This window comes from Ambystoma mexicanum, chromosome 4p (genome assembly GCF_040938575.1).
Source record: "Ambystoma mexicanum isolate Mex_15411 chromosome 4p, UKY_AmexF1_1, whole genome shotgun sequence".
In the NCBI taxonomy this organism is placed as follows: domain Eukaryota; kingdom Metazoa; phylum Chordata; class Amphibia; order Caudata; family Ambystomatidae; genus Ambystoma; species Ambystoma mexicanum.
Genome location: NC_090927.1, coordinates 43,040,149 through 43,066,371, shown reverse-complemented (window position 1 = coordinate 43,066,371; position 26,223 = coordinate 43,040,149). Strand labels below are relative to the sequence as shown.

Genomic DNA, 26,223 nt, shown 5'->3' with positions numbered 1-26,223 from the left:
TACTTTCGGCCAGACGGCCGGCGACAAAGTCCCTGTACCGTTGCCGTTGGAGAAAGTTCTGTGACTGGTGCAGGGTTATGAATGTGGATCCTTTTTCATGTGACATTCCTGTGGTTCTGTCTTTTTTGCTTTCTTTAGCTCACAGGGCCTTGTAAGTGGGTACCGTTAAAGGTTACCTAGCGGCGCTGTCCATATTTAAGCGCTCGTCTGAGGAGTATTCTTATTTTAAAATTCCTTTAATTTCTCAGTTTCTAAAAGGGCTCACTAATTTCCCTCCGTCCCTTTTCCAGATGCCCAGTTGGGATTTGAACCTTGTTCTCAAGTTTCTAATGGGTGCTCTGTTTGAGCTTTTACATTCTTGCCCTTTGAGACTGTTAACTCTTAAAACTGTATTTTTAGTTGCGGTCACTTCCACTCGCAGAGTGAGTGAGTCACAGGCACTTTCAGTTAAGCCACCCTTCACTGTGTTTCACAAGGACAGGGTTGTCCTTAGAGTTCGTCCTTCCTTTCTTCCGAAGGTGGTGTCGGAATTTCATTTAGGCCAGAAGGTGATTCTTCCTGCATTTTATCCTCCTCCGCATCCTGGTAAGGAAGAGGAGAGGCTCCACAGGCTGGATCCTAGGAGAGCTTTAAGCTTTTATATTTCACGCATGTCCCGGGTCAGAGTGGACGATCAACTCTTTATTGGTTACGCTGGAAGGCGTTTGGGACAAGCTGTTACTAAGCAGACTTTGTCTCGATGGATTATCTTGGCAATTTCAGAATGTTACCGCTTGGCGGGTAAAGACCCTCCGGTAGGCTTGCGGGCCCATTCTACCAGGGGTATGGCTGCCTCTACTGCCCTGCAGAGGGGTGTTCCTATTCGTAACATCTGTGATGCAGCCACCTGGGCTTCGGTCCATACTTTTGTACGTCACTACTCCCTCGATTGTATCCGTGGGTAGGATCTGGCCTTTTGCAAGGCGGTCCTTTACTCTGCAATTTGATTGGACATTCTAAATTTCTATCTTCCAAATTATTTTTCCCACTTCCTTATGTTGGTACTGCTTTGGGAGTCTGTCATAGATATCGAATACGTCGGAGAACCCTATCCCCTCGAAGAACAAGTTACTCTCTTACCTGGTAACGTTCTTTCGATGGCATGGTCCGACGACGTATTACATATCGCTCCCTCCCTGCCTTCCCCGCTACAGAATTTCTTATGCGAGTGCGTTTCCACAAGGCTTTGTGTGGTCAGACTGGCAGAAGACTGGTGCCACACGTTCTGGGAAAAAACTACAACTGAGGCTACGGGTGTCGTGCCTCCTACTTATAACATCCAGTGACGTCGGCCGTCGGAGGAGGTCCTCGAGGGCGGCGTATCGACATCATCGACGCAGACGCCAAAAGATTTCCGAAGCAGCACAGCTGTGGTGATTAATGTCATAGATATGGAATACGTCGTCGGACCATCCCATCGAAAGAACGTTAACAGGTAAGAGAGTAACTTGTTCTTTTCGGTAAGGACACAAATAAAGGCAGGACAGCCATACTTTGCGCAATTTATTTAAAGATGCTGTGTGTAGAATAATGCATTGAGCTAATGATAAAGAGACATTACATATAAGACATATGTTGAAGCTCTTTCTTCTTTATCCTCCCAGTTGTGCTTAATCCAAGGAGGCACTTTGGTTGGAAGCACATAGAGAAACAAATGCAGAGATATTGAGAGGAATAGAAGTAGCTTGTTCATCTCAATAGATTTTTGTTTTATTCCCTTCTTATTAGGTTACATTCACCTAATGTCACCCTTCATCGAGATGATTCTCTGGTATGTTGGACTCTCCGCCTGCCTAGGCCTGACTGTGGCTCTCTCCATCCTCTCAGATATCATCGCTCTCCTTACCTTCCACATCTACTGCTTTTATGTATATGGAGCAAGGTGGGTGCATAATAATAATATTTGTTCATATAAATTCAATGCCCTTTTATACAGAGAATGGAGGAAGTGGCACAGATCCATGGTGCCAGGTTTCACAGGAGCTTGGTTAGCCGAGCAATACGGTGGCCGGGTCCTTGCAAGAGCATGATTAGCAGAACTATGTGCATTGATCCCTTTCTCCTCTACATGCTTTTGACAGCTTCTTGGTGTGCAACTGCTCTGATGATGAGCACAGTAGGTGGAGCTCTGTGAAGCAGTAAACTGCTGGGGTGTCTCCCTAGGACCTGGGAGGGCAACACTTGATTTTGCTGAGGCTCTGGCCTCTACAGCATAGATTAAGGGTGCAGACTTATTTTGGTGTCTGGGGCTCTCCTCTGGAGCTTCAATGGCTTTTAGGGAGGTCATTTCACAGCCCTCTGGCAGGGGTGTGTAGACCTGTCCCTGACTGGAAAACAAGAGTGTCCACCAAGGTAGACCAACACTCGCTCAATTTGTAACGTAGCAGGGCGTAAAGCTGTACTCTTAGGAGTAGATGGGCAGGAAGCAAACTACAATGATCCTGCCACATACACAATAAAGTGCACCACACATAATATACTGAGAAATGTACATATACATTTTTTAGTGTTGCTTCATGATTACAAATCTGGCAAAAAATGTACATAGGTACATACACTACAATGCAGCAGTATTTAAGACAACCATAGTAAATGAACAAGGCAGTGATTCTATTTCACGCCAGGGCATGCAATATAGAAGTCTAACCTAACAGTTAAGTATAAGCCTATATAAGCACTTTACACATTACAGGACACAGGCCCAAAGCGCCAACAAACCGAATGTAAAATCAGAATTGCAGTACTGGGCCTGAAGAGTTCCCACTTTACCCTTAGAAACAAGTACACACACCACTGTTACCACTGGTGGTACTGTACCAATATTACTTTCTGTAATAGAGTGAAACACAGTGATGTCTTATATTAAAATTCCATTCACAACCGGGGTAGGACGCTCAGCCAATCAGGTGGCTAGAAACGCGGGTGAGAACACAGTATACTGCTTGCATTTTCCAGCCACCCAAGCCCCTTCCCCAAGTGCTGCCATCTTGAATGTGGGAGGCAACATGGGGCTCCTCTCTGTTGCCTTGCCCCATCCCCCAAGACATCCTGCACTCTTCATTCTCTAAATACCTTGTGGACCGGAGCTTTGTGCTCCGGTCCCGGCACTCTTTCTACCCACGGCCACTACAATATAAATAGAAAAGGGACTAAGTCCCTTTTTTTTTACTATGGCGGTGGCTATCTTGTTTTTTTTCTTTTACAGTTGATTGGGCTTGTAGAATAAGTGTGGGCACCATCTCCCGTAAAATAAAATATATATTCAAACCCCGAACTAACCCCTGCCCGCAAATAGCAATCACCCCAGCCTAGCCGAGACCCTGTATGCCCCTTAAGCAGGGATGATTGCTACAATCTTTGTTGTAAATAAATCCAGGGGCTATGGTGGACCCAGGAAAAATATCACAGTTTAGGTAGGTAACTTAGTAAGAGACGTTTCCAAAGTTCTTCCATGGGAAACGGTAGGGCCAAATGCCATAGGTCTGCTGCGGTTGTATGAGAAATCAAGGTAAAATCTTCTCTTACCCCACAGTTGCAGTAGAAGGTCCAGCCAGAAGGCACACCAGATTTGGACCCCAAGGAGAGTTGTAGCACAGGGTTCAAGTAGTAGCAAACCAGGGAGACGGGTTCAAGAGGGAGCACAAAGCCCTGGAACAGACCATCAGGACCTGGGGCTGAATAGACATGGTGCTGATTGATGAAAAATCTGCCCAGGAATGGCAGATGCGCACAGGTCAGTTTGGTGTCAGGTTTAGGCCTGGCTGTTCATAGTTAGGGACTCTCGGGAGATGGGACTCAAAGGCCATGACACTTCCAGGATATAGATGACCTAAGGAGCCACAAACTAGACACCTGAGAGGATGACCCATAAGGAAGAAGATTGTCCATCCACAAAGACGAGGGAAGCGTTGAAAACCTGACCGTGGTTTCAAGTTGCAGAGGGGAGCAGGAAGGAGCAGCTAGCCAGCAAGAAACAGTTCCACAATGGGAGCAACTGTGAGAGGAGACGCACTGTATCCCAAAAATGTACTTTAGGTGGACCAGCAGCAAACAACTTGATTTCGAAGGGATTGAGTCCTCCGCCGTATTCCTTATCTTTGATAGATCATCTCCAGCTTGCTGGCCTCGGAAAAAATTTCAGTAGAGGGCGCTGCGCGTCGACGTCCCTCGAGCCGATGTCCCTCGACAGCCTCCGTATCGGTGCCGACGTCATCACGCGTATAAATAGACTCGCGCAGCGTCCGTTCTCAGTTCCGTTTTTCCGCGCTTCGTGGGGCCTCAGAATATCGTTGCTCAGTTCTTCAGCCAATATACTTGATTATTCCTCGAGAATACCGTCTCGTACTCGATGGCTTCCTCATCCGAACCGACGACTCCAAGGTCCGGCTTCAAAAAATGTCAAGACTGTGGAAAGAAAATGTCGTTGACGGATCCTCACAGGATCTGTTTGTCGTGCCTGGGAGTCGAGCACCATTGTTCGGAGTGCCAGGACTGCATGTCCATGACGACGAAAGCCTTGAAGGAGCGTAAGGGGAAGCTCTAGCTAGGTAAGGTTGTTAAAACTTCTTCGAAAGTTTCTTCGGCGGAGTCGAGACAGTCGTCTCCTCGCCATCACAAAAGACATTCTCGTTCTAGGTCTCGAAGCAGATCCCATCACTCTTCGAGATCTAAGCATTCAAAAAAGAGACGTCGAAGATCCCCTTCCTCGTCTTCTTCCATTTCCCCAAAAAGGGTCTCCTGCCCCATTAAACATAGCTCTCAGGCTGAGTGGGAGGAATTCAGGAAAAAGATGCTTAGCGTCTTCGAGAAAGCGGCCTCGACCCCCTCGAGGGTGATACCCTGGGTGAAAGACCCGAAGAATCAAAACTCAGTGAGTCGCAGCACCCAGCGAAAGAAGCTACTCGAGAGCGTCATGAACCCTCGAGCAAAGGCAAGGTCGCGTCTTCGACGCCATCGTCGAAAGTCCCTTCGACGCATAGATCTGTCTCTTCGACGCCATTATCGAAGGGTTCTTCGACGCATAGGTCAGTCAATTCGTCGTCTAAGTCAATGCCGAGAAAGGACAAACCCACGGCCACCTCACAGCCGCTGACCATACCCAGAGCCTCGATCACGAGAATTTCGTCGACAACCTCGAGTAGAATTCCAGTTCTCTCGAGTTCCTCGAGGCCTCTACCAACTTTCTAGACGCCTTTTTCGAGGGCTTCGAAGCCTTTAACGTCCGCGACGTCGACGTTTTCTCAGCCAATTTTGACGAATTTGGCCCCTTCTGCTCTGGAAATGGGATTTATACCATTTTCAAGACCTGATCATTCCAGAGCCTTATCTTCTATTTATGAAGGAGAAAATTCGGATCAGGAAAGACCTTTTGAGTTACAGGGATCTGCAACTCATGTACCAGAGGAATTTACCTCTGAGGAAGGTAGGTTGAAAGACCTCCAAGAATCATTACATGAAGCAAGTGGGTTGGACACTTCCCCAGAAGTGGAATTTGCCAGACCAGACCCAGGGGAACATGCTGACACCCCTTATAGAACCTTGATGGCAAGAATAATAGAGTTTATGGGGAGGTCCACACCCTCACCCGCTTTTCAGCAAGACGACCTCAGACATTTTGGTTAAAGGTCCACAGGAGGATCCTGTGGTGCCATTTCATGCGGCATTACAAAGGAAAATATTGGCAAACTGGGAAACACCTGAGGTAATCCCGGCGGTTAACAAGAAATGATCAGCTAAATATAGGGTGTCTTCTGCTGACCCTGAATATTTATCTAAACACCCAACTCCGGAGAGTCTGGTTGTTCAGGCAGCTACTTCATCAGGTATTAAATCGGCTTACCCTACTGTTCCACAGGACAGGGATGACAAGAGATATGACTCTATGGCCAAAAAAGTATTTTCTGCATGTAGCATGGCGTTGAAATCCATCAATGCTACTTGTACGCTCGCAAGGTTCAGCCACACACTTTGGGAGTGTGCTTCATCAGCGGCTGACTGCCTCCCGTAGGGAGTAGAAAGGGAAGCGTTCCTAAACATCATTAAGGATGGTAAAGACGCTATGTGCGAATCCCTTCAAACTGGCATCGATTCTGCTGACGGCATCAGCAGGGCCATAGCGGCAAGTACAGCAACCCAGAGATTTGCTTGGTTTGCGAAAGTCTGGTTTTGCTCCAGATGTGCAAAGCAAACTCTTGAATATGCCCTTTGACGGCTCTTCTTTGTTTGGTAAGAAGGCGGATGACAGTTTAGAAAAGCTACTAACATCAAAGGCAGCAGCAAATCCCTGGGAGCTGCAATCCGTCAGACACCATATCACCCCTCAGGAACCTCTTGCAGAGGTAACTCCTTTTGTTTCTATTCCGCATTCGGAAGAGGCAGAGGACAGCCGGTTCAAAGGGGTCCGAAAAAATTCACCCGAGGTGGACGGGTTAAAAATACAAAAGCCGCAGCAGCAGCAGCAGGTGCCTCTTTACCCTCGGCATCTGCATCAGCCGCCTCCAAACCGCTCTGAGGACTCTCCTCACAAAAGACCAGTAGGGGGCAGGTTAACTCAACATCTTCCGGAATGGCACAGATGCTTGGGCATTGGAGACAGTTGCCCATGGTTACTGCCTGCTATTTCTACGCATCCCTCAGTCATCCACCGGGGAACAGCTCTCTGAAAGTTCGGGATCCGCTCCTCTTGCAGGAAATAGTAGACCTGCTAGAGAAAGGTGCCATAGAACCGGTACCTGTAGCGGAGAGGAACAAGGGCTGGTACTCCCCCCTACTTTCTCATACTGAAGAAAGACGGAGGACTGAGACCTATCTTGGACTTACGAGAATTGAACAAGTTCCTCAGGAAGGACAAGTTCAAGATGGTAACTCTCTCTCAGATCCTTCAGGCCCTCCAGCTCCAGGACTGGCTGGTATCTCTGGACCTCCAGGATGCTTATTTCCATGTGCCAATCCATCTCAAACACAGGAAATACCTGAGGTTCGCAATTGGCGGCTCTCATTATCAATTTCGAGTTCTGCCATTTGGGCTGACCTCCGCCCGAGGGTATTCACCAAGCTAATGTCGGTAGTGGCTGCAAGTCTAAGGAGGGAAGGGATTCACGTATACCCCTACCTGGACGATTGGCTGATCAGAGCTGTATCTCTGGAACAAGCTCAGATTCAGCTAGATTATGTCTGCCGCTTCCTTCACAAACTGGGCTTCTCCCTCAATTTAAAGAAGTCACAGATGATACCATCACAGAGACTCCAGTTCATTGGAGCGGTCCTGGACACTTCCCTGGGAAAAGCCTCGCCACCAGAGGTGAGGGCTCAAGATATTCTGCAGATGGTCACCAAGTTTCAAAATGCCCAACGTCTCCCAGCCTTCGACTTTTTGAGGTTGCTAGGCCTCATGGCATCCTGCATCTTCCTTGTGCCAGAGGCTCGCCTGAGAATGAGATCTCTTCAGTGGGCACTGAGAACTCAGTGGTCGCAATTCTCGGGGAGAATGACAGACCTCCTTCAGGTTCCGGAAAAGGTGGCTCGAGACCTTCAGTGGTGGGCGGCCTGCCAGGAAAACATCTTGAAGGGAGAACTGTTTTGGCAACCATGGCCGGAGATAACAGTAGTCACAGATGCCTCACTCACGGGGTGGGGAGCCCATACCAACGACTTGACCATCAGCGGTCGTTGGTCTCCATCAGAGTCCAGACTACATATCAACCTGTTAGAGCTGAGAGCAATCAGACTAGCGCTGAAGGCTTTTCTGCCATCTGTACAGGGGAATAATGTCCTGATAATGACGGACAACACAGTAGCCATGCACTACCTCAACAAAAGAGGAGGCGTAGGATCACTGCCACTGTGCAGAGAGTCAATGCAGCTCTGGTTTTGGGCAATTCAAGAAGGAATCTCTCTTTCGGCAGTTCACCTAGCCGGAGAGAAGACGGTGGACGCTCTGAGCAGGCAGGGCACAGTCTCCCACGAGTGGGAACTAGCTCAGGAGATCTTCGCCCTTTGGGGAACCCCTCAAGTGGATCTGTTCACCACCAGTATCAACAGGAAGTGCGATCTGTTTTGTTCAAGGGAATTTCCCCCGAGAGGAGCTCTAGGGGACACGTTCGTAGTGGAATGGGAGTTTCCACTCCTTTACACGTTTCCACCAGTCCCTGTCATTCCTCAAACCAGCCGTTAAGGTCGGGAGCCGCAAAGGGACCTCGTAATTAGGCACTAAGGGGTTAACGGCGGCGCAGCCTTTTACGGCGCCGTTAACCCCTTAGCGCCAGGGTCGTAATGAGGCCCATTGTTTATCTTTAACCGACTTGTCGGTTTCCCTGTTAAGTCACTTAGTCAAGAACAACTTCGACGAAGACGGTGGGGGAATTGTCTACAGCAGTGGATTTTGGTGCCCAAGATCCGGCGGCCGCAACTTCCACGTGGTCGGGCCCTCCGGCCGACCTTTACAGTAGGGAGAGTGGGGTCGGGGTGGCCATATTTTCGGTATGTGTTTCCTCTTTACCCCTCTTTACCCTTTAGGTCTGGTTATCTTCACCTTTTGCTATGGAAAGGACTTCTTTTAGGTTTTGCCCTAAGTGTAGGGTCAGATATCCCTTGGAAAGACGAGCACAATACGTGCAATGCCTGTCTCCCCTTAGATCACGACGAGAATCGGTGTGCAGCGTGTAAACTCCTTTGGCCTAAGACCCTTAAGGAGCGCCGATTAAAACAGTGGGCCGCGTACGGTATGTCGCGAGTGGAGCCCCTTTCCCCCACCGCCACACCTGCCGAAAGTGACGGGGGGGGGACTTCTGATGACCAACCATCTGTTGCAGATGTGATAGACCTTGAGGCGGACACTTCTAGGTCTGCCATGCCCGTCCCCGACCCTTCAAGGCCTGACCCTGGTCTCGCTTCAGGGACAACACCCGGCGACAGGCGCGTACAATCGCATCTGACTAAGCATACAACCCCTACACCCATTTCGACAGGTATGTCGAAAAAGGTGAAAGCGCTAACAGGACCGTCGAAAATGTCGGCAGTTTCCTCGGACCGTACAGATCCAAAGCCTTCCCCGCATCCGCTGCAGCGTCTTGCGACTGGGCATATTAAATCAAACAAGAGCACTAACCCTAAATCATGTGCACACGTCGAAGCACGGAAATCCGACGCTACGACGATCCCGAAGGTCGCAATAGGCCCAAAAATCATGACTAGGCCTCAAGTCGAAAAACCGACCGCTAGGCCCTCTAACACTGCGGAAGGCAATAAATCTACCGCTAGTCCTTCGGAACCTTTGTCTCACGCGGATTCAGCGATTATCAAAGAAAGCATCGAGGGAATTACTTCGGCGGTTGGCCTTATTCTCATTCCGACGAAAAGCATGGGACAGGCCGCGGATATGCCATGGCATCCCGATTCCCACGATTACTGAGGACAGTCAAGAGCCTCTTTCTAACCCCCTACGAGACAATCTTTGATGTCATAGGGGGACTTCTGGGTCCTCCAAATGGACAAGGGAGAAATTTAAAGGGTGTATGGACCGCCTGGAAAGAATGTAGTTTTTCTGAGCATCCTTCCCCGAAAATATCTTGTGGAGAGCCTAATCTTCAATCAACACATCTACAAGAAGATCAGCCTTCTGTCCCCATCCAGCATGAAGACATTGGGGGTCATTACGACCCAGGCGTTAACCATGACGCCGGTATTTTACCGATTGCGCCATGGTGGATGGTGGAATTACCGCCCCATTCCAAGGTTGGCGGGGCAGTAATTCCCCATTCACCATTGGCCCTTCCCCATTCTCATTTTCACCCCCATAGGGCTCAATGGGAATCGGGAAGGCGGTAATTACGGTACCGCAAATTGCGGTACTGTCATTACCTCGAAAGTCCCTTTGCGGGTTCCTTCCTTAACGGCTGGTAAAATCATCCTACCAGGGCTGGGTTGCGTCCCTGTGGATACCAGGTGAGCGTAACAGGTACCCCCAGAACCGCTCCAAGGGGAAAGGTCTCTGGATAACATGGTCAGGGAAATTTGTCTACGCTTCCCGCTTCCCGCTCCCCCCACCCCCAACTCCCCTTCTCAACAAGATAGTGCACAAGATGCACCAGGAACCAGTTACCATGATACTGGTGGCCCCCATGTGGGCCCGCCAACCCTGATTCGCTCATCTGATGGAAATGTCCCTCTCCAAACTTCCCTGCCCGTACAACATGTTGTCTCAGCACAGGGGGGAAACCCTACACCCATGCCCACAAACTCTGAACTTAGCAGCCTGGCTCCTGAAGTCATAGAGTTTGGACTCCTACAGCTCTCTCAGAAGTGCATGGACATACTCAGGGAAGCTAGAAAACCGAACACATGTTATTGCGATGCCAGAAAATGGAAACTTTTGTCCTCTGGTGTAATTCCAAGGGCGTCAATCCCATCGATTTCTCACCTACACACATTGTGCTGTAACTTACCCATCTGTTAGATACAGGGTTGGTCTTCAATTCCCTAAAGGTTCATCTGGCTACACTCTCAGCCTACACTACATCACAACAAAAGGTGCCGTGGTGGAAGATACCGGCGATCAAGGCCTTTATGGAAGGGGTTAAGAGGATTTATCCTCCCATTTCTCACTCCGCTCCTGGGTGGCACCTAAATGTGGTTTTGACCAGGCTCATGGGAGCTCCCTTTGAGCCAATCCATAAAGCAAGTCTAATAGACCTGACTTATAAAAAGTCCTTCCTAGTGGCTATCATTTCTAGTAGAAGGGTTAGCGAACTACAGGCTCTTTCTGTTCTAGACCCCTTTGTTACAGTCCTCAGGGATAAGGTAGTTCTGCGCACTCATCCCAGATTTGCGCCTAAAGTCACCTCGAAGTTCCATGTGAACCAATCGATTGAACTACCTACCTTTTTCAGAATCCCACTAGCATGGCCGAAAGAAGCCTACACACACTAGATGTGTGCAGGGCAGTCATGTTCTATCTTAAAAGAACTAAACCACTGAGGAAAACGAACCAGTTTTTTTGTTTCAATGACAGCTGGTAGAAAAGGGGATCCTGTCTCTAAATCATCTCAAGGTTGATTGTCAAATGCATCACAGTATGTTACACTCTTTCTAAGAGAGAACTGCCCTTCAAGCCTAGAGCACATTCTACTCGAAGCACTGGGGCATCCATAGCATTCATTGCAAATGTTCCCCTCAAGTCCATTTGCAAAGCGGCAACCTGGAGTTCTGTACAAACCTTTACAAAACATTATTTCCTAGACACTCATTCTAGGTCTGATTCTCAGGTGGGACAAGCAGTACTTAGACATCTTTTCTCTACTGTTCCTTCTCACAACCCACTTCCAACTCCGGGTACTGCTCGCTAGTCTATGCACAGCATGTGATTCTAAACAGATTAGCAAGCATCGGAAAACATGCATTACTTACCGTAATAGCATTTCTGATGATTGTATCTGCTTAGATTCACATGCGCCCTCCCTACCTCCCCGCTGCTCGGGGACATCTTATTACTTATCTCTTCTTCATGTACTCACTCAAAATAGCCTTGGGCTCCCTCATGGCAGAAAAAATACAATTGGAAGGACCTCAGCACGTGAGGGATTTTGGGTACACTACACGTCACGATAGGGATAGTGTTATAGACACGCCTATGCCGACGTCCCCTTTCGGTCCCCGAAAGGCAAGATGCAATACTCCAGTGGTAACCGTGGATGTCGGACCATATGCACAGCATGTGAATCTAAGCAGATACAATCATCAGAAATGCTATTGCGGTAAGTAATGCATGTCATCTAACCCTAGCCCCAACCCTAACCCCCAACCCTAACCCTAATGTAACCCTTAATCTAACCCTAGCCGCAACCCAAACCATAGCCCCAACCATAACCCTATTGTAACCCTAAATCTAACCCAACCTTAACTCTAATGTAACTCTTAATCTAAACCACACTAGCCCTAACCCCCAACCCTATTCTAACCCTAGCCCCAACCCTAACCCCACTAATTTCAATGGATCCATCAAATTATATACAACGAAATGGCTATTCGATGGAATGGAATTTCGTTGCTTATAATTCAATGGTTTGGTATTAGATGCTTTGGTGTTCGATGGATTGACCAGATACCGTTTGTGAGATATTGTGGTTGCAGGAGAATACAAGGCGTTTCGATATTCATATATGCAGACAAGGTGGTTTGGACAGAGAGTTCCTTTCTGGAATGAGAGTCCTTGTCCCCAAGAGGGGAGTCACTCCCAGTGAGGCCCCACTTGCCCAGACCTCGGGGGAGGGTCTTGCGTAGCTGGCTCACCTCCTTAGTCTCAAAAGGGGTTTCTCCCCTCTGGGGAGAACAAACACATTTTCTGGCTTCATCACAGTGGCTACAGCCCCGGTGTAGCCAAAACTAAATCACAGCTGCCACCAGCCTACCCAACAACGTACTTTTAGAGTGACAGTCAACCCTGCAACCAAAATTAAGATGCATGAAAAACACTGCTGCCTTGTAGCCATATGAGCTAGTAAGGGCAGCACAGCACACCAGAAAAGGGGTTGCAGTGCCATGGAGACTTCATTAGATGTTGCGATGACCACAAGACAAGTAAAAAAACATGTAGGCCTGCAAAAAGTTATTGGGCCCAGAAAACTAAGGAACCGGAACCCCAAAAATGAAATCCTGCCCCAAACAATGTCAATCTATTTTTCCCTACTGTGAATGTGTGTAAATAGAAACAGATTAACTTTGTCCTCTAGAGATTGCTCTTGTTGAAACTCTGTGGCAACACTGCTGTTTAAAATTCACACTCAAAGTGAAATGTAGATCATGTAACTAGTGCTCTAGATCTGATTTTTGAAGTGGCGCTATTTTACTTTTTGTTAAAATGACTTTTAGGGAGAAAAAGTGAGCCCCATTCTTAATAGTAATATTTTATAAGCCAGTAAAAATGTTTCAACTCCAAAACAAAAATAGTTTTGTAATAAATATATATTTGCACCTTCTTATTCATGCGCATTAAAAGGTACATGTTTACCTCTTCAGATCAGGCAGTGTACTACTGGTCCAAACAAATCCATGGAGATGTGTAGGTGAAAGCAGGTGGACTGGCAGACAGGACAGACCATGTGTCGGGTTTCCTATTTTTTTATTGGGAGTATTTTTACTCCTATTTTTCCTTTTTGGGAGTATTTCCCCATTTCTAGGAAGTAAAAGTGGCCAATTCCCTTATCTGTAGGGCTTTCTTTAACCTTCAACAGTATCTCCCTAATTTCCAGCGACAGTGACATAGTCATGTACAATATGGCTGTAGATTTTCAGACGTTTCCTTTATGATAGATCCTCTGATTTGAAAGACATCTGATTCATTAATCTGCCCTCTTAATTCTTTTTTTGGACTTGAAGCTATGCAGGGTTCGAAATAGCTGGGAGCTATTTAGTTCGTGCTTCTAGCTTAGGAGAACCTGGATAGCTTGAAAGCAACAGGCACCAGAAGCAACTTTTGGCTGCCCAGGCTAGCTGGTACCTTAAACACATTAATATGTGACATTAACTTTGAGTGTTTGAAAACGTTAATAAATAAGATTTAGAACACATCTAGTACACGTTTAAACCTAATGGGTCATACATAATGGTCAAAATGTTAGTGTGCATCTCGTGTGGAAGTTGGATTCATGGTGCGCTGGGAACTCGCTCCTGGTTCCCCAGTGATAGCTCCTGCCTACTTGGTGATGCCGGACACCCAGGTTCCAAATTTAGCTTCTGATCATTGCATCTTAATCTCGAACCCTTTTATTTATTTATTTATTTTGTTATTGATACAGCGCGCCTAACCCAAGGGCATCTGGGCACTTTTCTTGCAGGTAATCTTACAGTTGTTAATTATCAAAAAAGGGCACCTAGTTAATGCCTTGCTCTGCCCAGGCGGGTAGTATCATATATAAAACAAGATTGAGCAAGGTCATGAGAACCTCACTGCTGAAAGAGGAATGAACAAACTCCTGAGTGGTCTCACCTTCACGTGGTGGACACCAACTAGTGCAAATAGTTTCTGACAAATATTTGACAGGACAATTCTGTGCACTGCAATTTAGATTTAATTTATTTATCTAAGTGGTAGTGTCATTTTTACTGAGAGTAATTCTCCCGATGGGATGGGTGCGTTTGGTGTTTCTGTCACAAATGTCGGTTATATCTTCTTCTTCTGATGAAATGGCGGATTCTCCCCCTTCCCCCAACTCCTCACCTTCCTCTTACTGCTTGATCTTTCCGTCCTTATGTCGTGGAGGCTTCTCTTTTTTCTTGTGAAGATAAGGACGCCCTCGATAGGATGCCACCGTGCCACTAAGATAGGGGCAACGGGGGTTATCCTACCGAGAGCGCCTCACAGGGGGAAAAAAGCCGGAAGGCACAAAAAAAACCCTAGACGTAGTATTTCAGGTGGATGTTCACAGAAGGTGAGTTCGCCTATGGGAGAGCAATCCGAAAGGCAGACACTGATCGGGCAAGCAAGGATACCAATGAAGAAACAAGGGACAGAACTCAGGCAGTCCGGTAAGCAGGCACAGTTCAGGTACACGGAAGTTCCAAATGGGTACAAGGGATAAATCACAGGCAGTCCGGTAGGCAGGCACAGGTCAGGTACACGGAAGTTTCAAATAGGTACAAGGGATAAATCACAGGCAGTCCGGTAGGCAGGCACGGGTCTGGCAGGAGGAAGATCCAATAAAGAGAAAAGCGATAGTAAAGAAGGAAAATGCTGGGAAGGAAGGGGAAAAAGAGAAAGGGGTAAAGGAAAAGGTATGAAGAGGCAAAAAGAAAAGGGGGAAAAGGAGAATGGGAGGTTTAGACAAAGACGAGGCAATGCGCAAGGCAGAGAAACAAGGGTGGTACACAGCTGTGGAACAGCGTAACGAAAGGCAGAAAGGCAGGAATATCACCAGTTGCGGGAGCGGCAGCAACACAGGCGGGAACCCGGAACGTTGCAACGCGTATGCGACCCGGAAGTAAAGTGATTTATACTTCCGGGTCCCGATCGCGTACAACGACTAGAGTGGTACGCGGAAGACGAGGAGTGGAATGCTACGGCGGACAGAACCGCCAGCGATTCCGCCATCCCCGCCGCGGCATGACAGTTTCTCTCATGTTCAAGGTATTTTATGCTATAATGGCTACCCTTCTGCCGTTGGCTGAAGGTCTGTCCATCCTGCAGATGGAGTAGTCTGCCATGGCTAGGGCAAGGGCTGGGCCTGCTGCCGCATGGAGCCATGATTCTTTGATTGCTAGGAAGTGGAGATTATGTGTGGTGATAATGTCTGCGATGTCTAGGTCATGGGCCGGAAGGGATCTGGCTTTGATGAGGGCACCCTGGATATTATGATCCTGTAATCTATACTTGATGGGCATAGTGGCGGTGGGTGATGGGTTAGGGCTTATCTCAGTTGGAAGTGTGGATATGTTTTGATTGGTGGTGGGGTTGACATTCCTAGGCGGTAGGTCAGATTTGTCTATAGTGTTGGTCAGGTAGTGTTTTGTCAAGAGTGTTCGGGAACAGGCAGTTCTGAGTGTTAGAAGTGAGTTCCTTCTTAGGATGTCAGGGGCAGCATTGATAAAAATATCTCTCTTGAACTTAGTTCTAGAAGCTAGCTTACTGTTTCGAGAGGTGAGTAGACATGGGCGACTGTAGCTAAGTGTGGTTTCCAAGATTGCAGTTCTGTATTTGTCGAGATGGCTGATGGTGGTATTGCTGGATTGAGATGGCTTGAGGTAGTGGTTGAGAGCTGTGGGGAGGAAGCGAGTCGGCAGGATAGAGCAGGAGTTAGGGGGGTAGAGAGGCGTGGATATGGATTGTTTGGATCTGAGGCTATTCTGAGTGACTGCGTGACTTTTGATAGTGATATTGATATTTTATTTCTATCGCGCTCATACACAAGTGTTTCAGAGCGCAACAAGGCAAGGGAAGGGGAACAGGGGAGAACAAAAACAATGATCTTACTAGGCCCAGCGACATTGAGAATGCGCAAGTGCAGGGTAGAGGGGGAGGGGTAGAAGTGCATGGAATGGGGAACATAAAAGGAGAGTGCAGAGCGAGGAGGAAAAAACAAAAATAATAATAAATTAATAAATAAAAAGGCAACAAACAATGGGAGTGCAGCCGGCAAGTGGCAAGTGCTGGGTTTAAGGCAGCAGGCCGGGTAGGTCTGATAAGTGCAGGAACAAAAGGGGATGGCTGTATGGGTACAGATATAGACCCCAGTGCAAGGGATGGCCCGGAGGCAGTGCGCGAGGGTGGCAATGTGAGCAGGTACCTGGGCCCGGAGGACTGAGGGTGGCCAGGTGCATGGTCCCGAGGGAGAGTAGAATCAGCAGGGGAGAGGAGAGGAGGGGAGAAGGCAGAAGTAAAGAGGAAGGTCTTGAGGTGCTTCTGGAACCGATGATGGTTCTCCTCAAGTTTTAGAATGGCAGCGTGGCTGTTCCAGAGGCAGGCCCCATCCGAAGACTGCAATCTACCCCCAGCTTGTTTCTTTGAGAAACGACTGAGGGATTTAGAGGTAGAGGAGCGGAGTGCTCGAGATGGGCGGTATTTGCAGAGGGATTGCTGAAGGCATGTTGGACCCAGGTCCCAGAAAGCCTTGTGGACAATGCAGAGGGTTTTGAATTTAATCCTTGCGTCCACTGGGAGCCAATGTAGAGATTTCAGAGCTGGAGAGATACGATCCCAGAGCTTGAGGCCAAGGACAAGTCTCGCATTCCTGTTCTGGATAAGTTGCAAAGGGCGGAGAGTAGAGGCAGGTAGATTAAGAGAAAGGCTGTTGCAATAAATAGTCCAACCTAGGGAGAAACAGCTTGTGAGACAGTGAGCTTCTGGAGGAATGAGAGGAAAGGAAGAGTACCTCTGAGGAGGTGCAGTAGGAAGTTTGACTTTTTTGATACATCAGCGATGTGGGCGGAGAAGGAGAGTGTGGAATCAAAGGTGACACCAAGGTTCTTGGCCTCGCAGGTGGGGATAGGAGGAGGGCCAAAGGAAGCCGGCCAGAGAGTGAGGGGAAAGGAAGTTGATGGTGTGCCAATGAGGAGGATCTCCGTCTTGCTGGAATTCAGACAAAGATCGTTGGCGGCACACCAATCTTGAATGGCAGTTAGGCAATCAGTGATGAGAGAGGTGGAGGAGGTGGCCGAGGGCGCCTGAAAATGAGTTGTGTCCGCGTAGCACTGGAAGTTTGAGCAGAAAATGGCAATACAGCGGGTGAGAGTTGCCAGGTATTGGTTGAAAAGCCAGGGCGAGAGGTTAGACCCCTGGGGAACACCACAGGTGGAGAGGAAGATAGATGATAGGAAGGACCCAAGTTGGACCTGGGAGGGTCGATCAGAGGGGAAAGAGGTCAGCCAGGCCAGAACCTGATCGGTGATGCCCAGGTTATCACAGAGACGGTTGAGCAGGATGGTATGGTTGACCGTGGCGGAGGCAGAGGAGAAATCAAGTAGGATGAGAACAGAGGGAATGCTAGATTCAAGGTTGGAAAGCAGATCTTCACGGATGTTCAGGAGAGCAGTTTCCGTGCTTCTGCCAGATCTGAAGCCAGACTGATGGTCATGGAGACAGCTAACAGATTCAGAATGAAGGTTAAGCTGAGAGATGGACAGCTTTTTAAGGAGTTTGCCCAAGAAGGGAGTAATGGAAATTGGGCGATAGTTGGCCGGACAACAGGGATCAGCTGTGGGTTTCTTGAGGAGGGGATGCACAAGGGAGTGATTAAGAGGGGTGGGGAAGGATCCTGAGGCAAAGGAGTGGTTGCAGAAGTCGGCAAGGGCCCGGAGCGAGGGTATCAATGTGGTCCTTAAGAGTTTTAGAGAAACAGGGATGAACCTGTTTCGACGAGGCTTTCATAGATCATACTTGTCTAGCGACCTCATCAGGGGGGGAAGTGAGGAAAGAAAGAGTAGGAGGGTGGGGGATGGCTGGAGGAGGGTCGGTGAGTACCGACAGAGAGGGGAGAGGAGAGGGAGTGGAGGAGAGGGTGGACAGGATGTCCTGGGTTTTTGAGATAAAGTGTGAGGCCAGGGCATTGTAAAGAGCCTGAGAGGCAAGGGGAGGGGTAGAGACTGTAGCAGGGTTGCATGATTGTAGTTTTTAACTAAGGAAGCGGGCATATTAGCCAATTTAGTTGTCATGCTTCTTGGTGTAGGAGTGCTAATGTCACCTGAAGACAAACGTTGCTTGGTCAGTCTTTGGCTAAGTAAATCTGGTCAGGGGTGCAGCGTTTCTAGCAGTGCTCTGGGCGGGAGTCTAAACACTACAATAGCCCAAGCCTTTCGTTAGAGGGTCTGGCCTATGCAGTGCTTCAATCCTAGATAGGAAATGGCACAGGGTGGTAATTTGAGTGCATTTAACATATATAGAAGGCTGAATATGGCATTGGTGAACGGCTATGGTTGGCAACAATGTAAACCGGTCTAATTTTCAAATACTATGTAAGGCACACGGCCGGTGATTAACACCTGAGGTCACTTGCAGCATAAATAGGTGGCAAAATGCATCATTGATAAACGGCTATAGTTGGCAGCAGATCAAGTTCCGACAATGGATCAGGCATACGATTAAGGCATTCTGAGCATTTGAAATCCATTTTTTCGTACGGCTGGTGTGTCCAGGAACAGCATAGGTGCTCGTATTTGGTTCAATAGGTGTATGTTCATGGATGGTAGGGGTATTAGTAACTTTAGGTCTCTACGTTTTTCACGTGGTAGTGGGCGATGGTGATGCACTCAGGGTGAGTAAGTAGTGGTTTGTTGTGGTGTCAGATGTGCTATGGGAGGAGGAGAGGTGCACGCGCCCATTGGAGGTGGGCAGGCAGTTTCAAAATGTTTACAGTTAGTGTTTCAGCGTTTCTCCCGTTCCTCTCGGCTCCAGACAGGCTTTTGACAGGGACCTTGAGCGTGGGCCTTTGGTGGGGGCCGGCATTTGCCTGCTGGCTCCTGATTAGGCAGTTTATGGGTGCAGATAGCCAATCAGAGCAGCACACTGCTGCACTGTGGAATTGTTGAAGGCACTGTAGTGCTAGATGGCGCAGTGGCCATTTTGAGAGGGATTCTCTCACTTACAGCAGCGTGGGCACAAAGAATAAACACAAAGATGCACAGCTTGTTTCTAGGAACGTGATTGTGCAGCAGAACGTATCGCAGCTATGTTGCTTATTTTCTAAGCGGATTCCGAGCACTTCTCAATTTTCGGAAATTCTTTTCATCAGTATGTGGTCATACCGCGTTTAGCCTGAGTGGGCTTACCTCATAGTGTGATGATGCAGGTGACCATTGGTGATCCCATCCATCTGCTCTGATGGTAATAGACGGCCAGCAGCTTCTTAGGATGACAAGAAACAATGTAAATTAAATTAAGAGGGATAAAATCTATAAGATGTAATGTTCTGAATTATGTCTGTATCTCTGACAATGTGCCCTCATTACAAGTTTGCCGGTGTGGAAAAAAGTGCAGGTAATAATGTTACTGGCACTTTTTTGGGAGGTAACAAAGTTACCATTGTTTTTCCCCGGGGCTGAATTATAGCACAACGGAATTGGAGCACGGTGAATCCACCTATGTTCAGAGGAAACGTGGCGGAATCAGCTCCAGTTTGTTGCTGGCAGTAAATCCTCCACTTTACCTCGAAGAATTGGCAGATACACTATGCAGTATTTCCACCAGATGCAATTTTGCCAAACGTCTCTATGGACTTCAAAGATGGGGAATTACACTGTCCTACCACCACTTGTACTCCTCTAGTAACACCACGGGAGCAAGTAGCAGTAACAGTAATTGTTTGCAGGTGATTCAGTGGATATACCACTGAATTACAACCAAACTTGCAATTAGCCCCTAAGAGTTATTTTTCGAGTATTTGAATAATAACAGTGCCATTTGCCACTAGGATTTACACAACACCATAGAACACCTGTGGTTAACTCTCTAACAGGAAGAAATTGTCGTTTTCCCTCCTTGCCAGTGAGCTGGGCCTCCTAATTTTCCCAGCCCTGAAATATGTGTCTATGTTCTTCTTTGATCTAGTATTTTGTTCATACTGTTTCAATTCCCCATATTGTACTTTACTCTCACAGATTCATTCCAACCTGTATTTCATTCTCTCTTCCAGTTTCCTGAGTCTATGCTATGCTCTCTGGTGTCCTCTGTTAAACATGTGATTGCCAAATGTTTTCTGTGCCTCATAAACTATTCTTTCCCTATAGGTCTTCTATTCATCCAGCATTGATTCTCTAGCCTTGCCTTCTCCATAGAAGTTCCTTCTCCAGAGAGATCCCAACCTTTCAGCCCTTTAATTGATTTGCCTTTTCATGTTCAAAATGAGCATCCGCATCTGGCTATGTTGAAAAATGGCTTTGCCCGCATCCTCTGCTTGTCTTTCTCTTCTCTTGTGCACATACGTTCACTTGTGTCCAGAAACACTCTTTACGCTCATATTTCCCTTGAGCTGGAGGAGAAATGCTCCTCATAGTTATTGACTGCATGTGCTGATCTTCTATGTTTGGCCTACAGATAAACCTGACAATATCAAATGCGAAAAATGCACAAAGTGGTACTATGAAGAGAGCAAGCCCAGAGCTAGTTTATCAAACTTAAGGCCTTGTTTATTGATCTGGGCTTCTTCTGATAGGGAAATTGAGCTATAGAAACAGGGAAGTAGGAAAAAAGATATTTTGAAGCTCTGTAATAAAATATTTAAGTAACAGGGGAATACATCAAAACACAAGCTTAAAGAATAACAGAAGATGGTGAAACGATGATCACATATCATATTATACCATATGCTCTAAAGAATGTGTGGTAGGAAGCCAACCGGAGCCATGAGAAAAATCAACACATTTATAACTAGGACTAGTAGCACACACAGTGATGCAATGGAAGACTAACAAAATGATATCCAATTTGGAATGGATGAGCCAAAGGTATTTATTTATTGGACCTTTGTATGGCGCCTATATACAAGTGTTTCCAGCTGTGAGAAACGTGAAGGTGTCCCTCCCACTAGTCCCCGGGGATCTGTCATCCAGGTGGCCAGCACACGTCCATCGCTTTGAGTCCAGTTCCTGGTGGTGGACTAGTGCCATAGGATCACCTGGGTGAGGGGTGTTCGGGGAGTGGGACACCGGATGGTGAGACGTGCTATCCCCTTCCCTGTAACACCTTTACCCCATCCTACCAGGTAGGATATTTAGGAACTCCAACCCCCACCCCTTTTTTACAACAAGAACGCTTTCTCACAGACAGCCCGCTAACACCCGAGCACTATAGATTCCAAATGTAAGTATACTCCCGGTTGCGCCAAACCATCAGTTTAGTAAATACTTTTGTGGTGAGAGCCAAATAATCATAATTGCGCTTCTTTATTTTTCATATGCACATCCTTTATTGTTTAACATTTTCAGAACTCTCTACATGTGTTTCACCCTTTTAGAGTCAACGGGCTCATTGTAATGCACATGTTCTCTTCTGACCCACTGCCCTCCTCTGTCTCCTCACCTGAATGGCTGGAATCAGATCTGTAGACGTCCTTACTCTGTCGGTATGTGAGGTCCTTTTCTTCTTTTCGTGGTGGTGACCTGTCTCGGTAGGAAGCCACAGTGGCCACCGGTGAGCTGTATCCCTGTGGCTCCCTCACCGAAGCAGGCAGAAATGGGGGAAAAAGTCAAAGGCTAAAAAAACAAAACCATGCGATTCACTGTTGTTGCTGGTAAGTATTTTATTGCCTTTCCGTAAAGCTGGTGATGTTTGGATGGAGCCACAGATGGTAACCGGAAAGAAACACTTCTGTTACGCTCACCTGGCATCCACGGGGACTCCACCCAGCCCTAGTTGGATGATTTGCACTCTCGAACCCTCTCCCGGTCCCTTGGTAAGGTCTCTGGTTAAAGATGGGTCTTAATATTGTGAAAGGTGGATTCTCCGTCCTGCTCCTCGTGGCAGGGGCGTGTAGATGTGGGGGGCGAGCAGCGACCAAGTTACTTCACAGGTGCAAGCCCCCCCTGTGGGAATCCAGGCCTGCTGCGACTCCGTAGGTTTGCTGCTTTACAGTCTTTATATGCAGTCCTTATGTTCCTCTTAGTTCGAATAATAATGTCTCGCTTCTTTCCTTCTAGGTATGGAAAGGTATTTGGGTGTTATGAAGTTTGAAGATGAGCATGGGCCGGTAGGCGAAAGCGCAGTGTGCGCGATGCTGTCCGGTGAGTAATGCGCGACGCGCAGCGCTGTTTCGCCTTTTGTATCGCTAACCTGTGTCTTTTCTCTCCTTGCAGGTCGCGATGTTCCTCTCCGAGCGCCGTAATATTCCAGCAATGATACTGACCAGGAGATGACTACCCAGGTAAGAATTGTGTGGCTTTCTTCATTTGGGAGAAAACGTGAGTAAACGCTTACTGATGCTGTCTTTCCTTCTCCTCTTTCCAGGTTATGGTATTCCAGGATGCATGCAGTACCGGATGATGGAGTTCGTACCTTCAGGTGAGTCGAACTGAAGTCGGCGATGGATTGAAGACAGGATACTGTTCCAGGAAAGTGTCGTAGTGTTCTTTCTCTCTCTGCAGGTCCTTGGTTTCAGGTAAGATGGCATCAAAGAACTGGACACGGTGAGTGTTACGTTGCCCACAGCAGAATAACGCAAAGCATGTTCTGCTGTTTGGGTGCAGTTTAAATAGTCTCAGTTAAAGAAGTCCAGGTAAATAGTCCCAGGCCTGCCACACCCCCCAAAGTAGTCCAGGTAAAGGAGTCCCAGGCCTGCCACACCCAAAAGACTAGACCGCATAGCTCAGTTCCTTGTAACTGATCTATGTGTGTGCCTCCATGTTGGCTGAACCCCCAAAGTTAAATAGTCCCAATCAAATAGTCCCATTCTAATGTTGGTCTTCATGATGGTTATGAGCCTGAGGCCAAAGGCGCCAGGACTGGCTCCAAGAGAGTCTTGGATGAGGTTTTAAGGCCTTTGACCTGGCCCTAACTGGAAGGCTGACTTGCCAGTGAGGGTCAGGGGCAAGGGTCATGACAAATTCTCAGCTATGAGGCAGGAATCAGCTGAAAGACGTGAGAATTCCGAGTCAACAATCAGGTAAGTGGCTTAGCTCCAGTAGATGAAGCGGAAAAAACAAAGAAAGGGAACGCAGCACAAAAAGATAGAAACTAGCATTAAGGCTTCAGAAAACAAAGAAAACAAATCATTGTGGTTGCAAAGCAAGCATTGCTGGGAGGATGTGGAATAAGAACCTCCCAGCAAGCGATGCTGTAAAAAGACTAGACCGTCATCACACTGTGCTTAGAAAACGTGATGGAACAGTTAATGGCCTCCCAACGCGTCCACAACCTCCAGGCGACCCGGACGCATGACAGTATGTCCCCTTTTATGTCCCGGAAACCTGGGCTTCCCTGGATGGGCCTGATGGAATTTGCCCGCGTGAACACAGGAAGCTGGTTCCCAAGAGACCTTGGATAACCTTTCCAACCCAGTAAGTATTCTAAAAACCCTCTGCGGTATCTAGAATCAAATATGTGGGACACTTCGTACTCTGCATCCGAGTCGCCCTGTAAGTGTTTATAGTTAGCGAGTGGTAGGCCCGAAGCATTAGGAATGAAAGACTTGAGCAAAGAAGAAAGACAGGATGAATGCGTTTGAGATTGGGTGGTAATTTGAGTTTATAGGCAACTGGGTTGATCTTGGCCTGAATGGGAAAGGGTCCCAAGAACCGAGGAGACAATTTAGATGGATGAGCCCAGCGGGGTAAGAATTTGGTTGAGAGCCACCCACGTTCCAGTCGGGGCCTTCCTGACGATGGAGGTCTGCCTGTCGTTTGTACGTTTGTGAACTGGCTTGGAGACTGATCCTTGCAGAAGCATGTGCTTCTGCGATTCTATTGAGGGATGCTTAAACTGCCTGTAGTTTCGTCTGTTTTCTTACAGTGGTGAATATGCTCCGAGGATGGATCCCATAGTTACAATAAAAAGGTGACATGCCAATGGCAGCGTGTTTGGTGTTATTGTAGGAGAACTCTGCAGTGCACAACATTGGCATCCAGTCATCTTGTTGTTGATTACAATAGCAGCAGAGATAGTGCTCTAAGGTGGCGTTGAGTCGTTCAGTCTGTCCGGTAGTCTGTGGGTGGTATCCCGATGAGAGCGCTCTTTCCATCCCCAGTTGTTGACATAACGCTTTCTAGAAGCGTGAGGTGTATTGTGACCCTCTGTTTGAAATGATCTTGTCCGGTAAACCGTGAAGGCAAAAAGATGTCTCTGACAAACACTCTTGCCATCTCTTCCGCGGTTGGGATCCCTGGTAACGGAGAAAAGTGTGCGATTTTGGTATAGGAGTCGACTGTGACCATAATACAAGTGCATGAATGGGATTCAGGGAGCTCCACGATAAAGTCTGTTGATATCAGACCCCAAGGACGTGTAGGTAGGGAAGTTGGTTCCAGGAGACCAATAGGTTTACTGGAATGGTATTTGTTCTTGGCGCATACTGGACATCCCCTGACGTATTCAGCTAACTCTTGTTTGAGGTTCGGCCAGTAGAAAGACCGCCTTATTAGATCAAGTGTTCCTGATTGACCACGGTGTCGTGACACCAGCTTAATACTTTTCTTCGGAGGATACCTGTTTTTATGTACAGACTTTTGTTTATGAACAACAGGCCTTCTTTTTCTTGTAGATCTTTGGACAAGGCCGGTTTGGACCTGTATTCCAGCACTGTGGCTTTCTTGACTTGTTGCAGAAAGGTGTTGGGCCACAAAACAATTTCTGGGAAACAGCCTTTCTGGCTGGAGATTGGGTTGGTTCTCAGTGGGTGTCTTGCGAGAGAGTGTGTCTGCCAGAGTATTTAGACTGCCTGGCAAATATATCATATGAAAGTCATATTGGGCAAAAAAATTAGCCCATCTAGCTTGGCGGGAATTGATGCATTCCATGGATTCCAGGATGTTGAGGTTTCGGTGGTCCGTAAGTATGGTCAAGGGTTGAATGCTGCCTTGTAGTAGGTGTCTCCACTCCTCACAAGCTTGTTTCATGGCTAACAACTCTTTCTCCAAGACAGAGTAGTTCCATTTTGCTTGGAGAAAGTGTACGCAAGAGGTAGGCAATGGGATGTTCTACTCCGTTTTCCTCCTGGAGAAGCACAGCTCATATAGCGGCTGCCGAGGCGTCTGTTTCCACTATAAATGGTTTGTTCTGATTGGGTTGTTGTAGAATCGGGGCCGAACAAAATAGCTCTTTCAAATGTCAAACTTTTTTCTGCTGTGTCTGTCCACTGAAATGGACCAGTACTTTTTTTAGAAGCGTAGTGATGGGCAATACCTCGTCAGAGAATTTTGGTATGAACCGGCAGTAGACGTTTGCTAAGCCTCGACCTTTGGATTTCCTTGACAGAAGTAGGTGCCGGCCAATCCAGTATAGCTAAGACCTTTTTTTTTTTTGTCCATGGCGATGCCTTGTTCGGACAAGATGAATGCTAGATATGGTATTGATAATACACCAAGAACACACTTCTCCAATTTAGCTAAAAGGTGGGGTTTTTTGCAAACGTGGGAGGACTTCCAGGACATGGAGATGGTGTTCCTCGGGATCAGATGAAAACACAAGTATGTCGTCTAAATAGACTATCACGGAGAAGAACATGAGGTCTGAAAACATTCTGTCCAAGAAGTGCTGGAAGACAGCTGGTGCGTTGACAAGGCCAAATGGCATAACCTTGTACTCGTATAATCCAAATTGTGTATGGAACACGGTTTTCCATTCATCTCCTCCTCTTATTCCGAGTAGATGGTATGCACTTCAAAGATCTAATTTTGTGAAGATTCTAGCCCCCTGTACTGCCTCCAGAATGTTGGTGATTAAGTGCATAGGGTAGCAGTCTCTTATGGTGACTCTATTTAAGCCCCTAAAGTCGATACACAGCCTCAGTTCTGAGGAGTCCCGCTTGGGGACGAAGAATAGTGAGGCCCCAGCGGGAGACTTAGAGGGTTGAATGAGACCATTGTGCAAGTTACTATCAAGATTCTCCCGAAGAGCCTGTTTCTCTGAATGAGACAGTGAAAACATGCGTCCGAATGGAACTAGAGGATTGGGCATCAACTCGATTGCACAGTCCTCAGGTCTATGAGGAGGAAGCTCCATCGGTACTTGTTCCGCAAATACCTGTTAGTACTGTACATATACTGGAAGTAAGG

General features: G+C 47.5%; 1 protein-coding gene across 3 annotated transcripts in view; it reads left to right on the top strand.

Annotated features, from left to right (window-relative positions):
* LOC138452946 (phosphatidylinositol N-acetylglucosaminyltransferase subunit Q-like) overlaps positions 1 to 26,223 on the top strand; it is a 718,081-nt gene that overhangs the window by 299,787 nt on the left and 392,071 nt on the right. For all 3 annotated transcript variants that reach the window (XM_069605315.1, XM_069605313.1, XM_069605314.1), the window contains exon 6: positions 1,768 to 1,921. In XM_069605315.1, the coding sequence (XP_069461416.1) occupies positions 1,768 to 1,921 (154 nt within the window). The remainder of the gene's footprint in view (positions 1 to 1,767; positions 1,922 to 26,223) is intronic.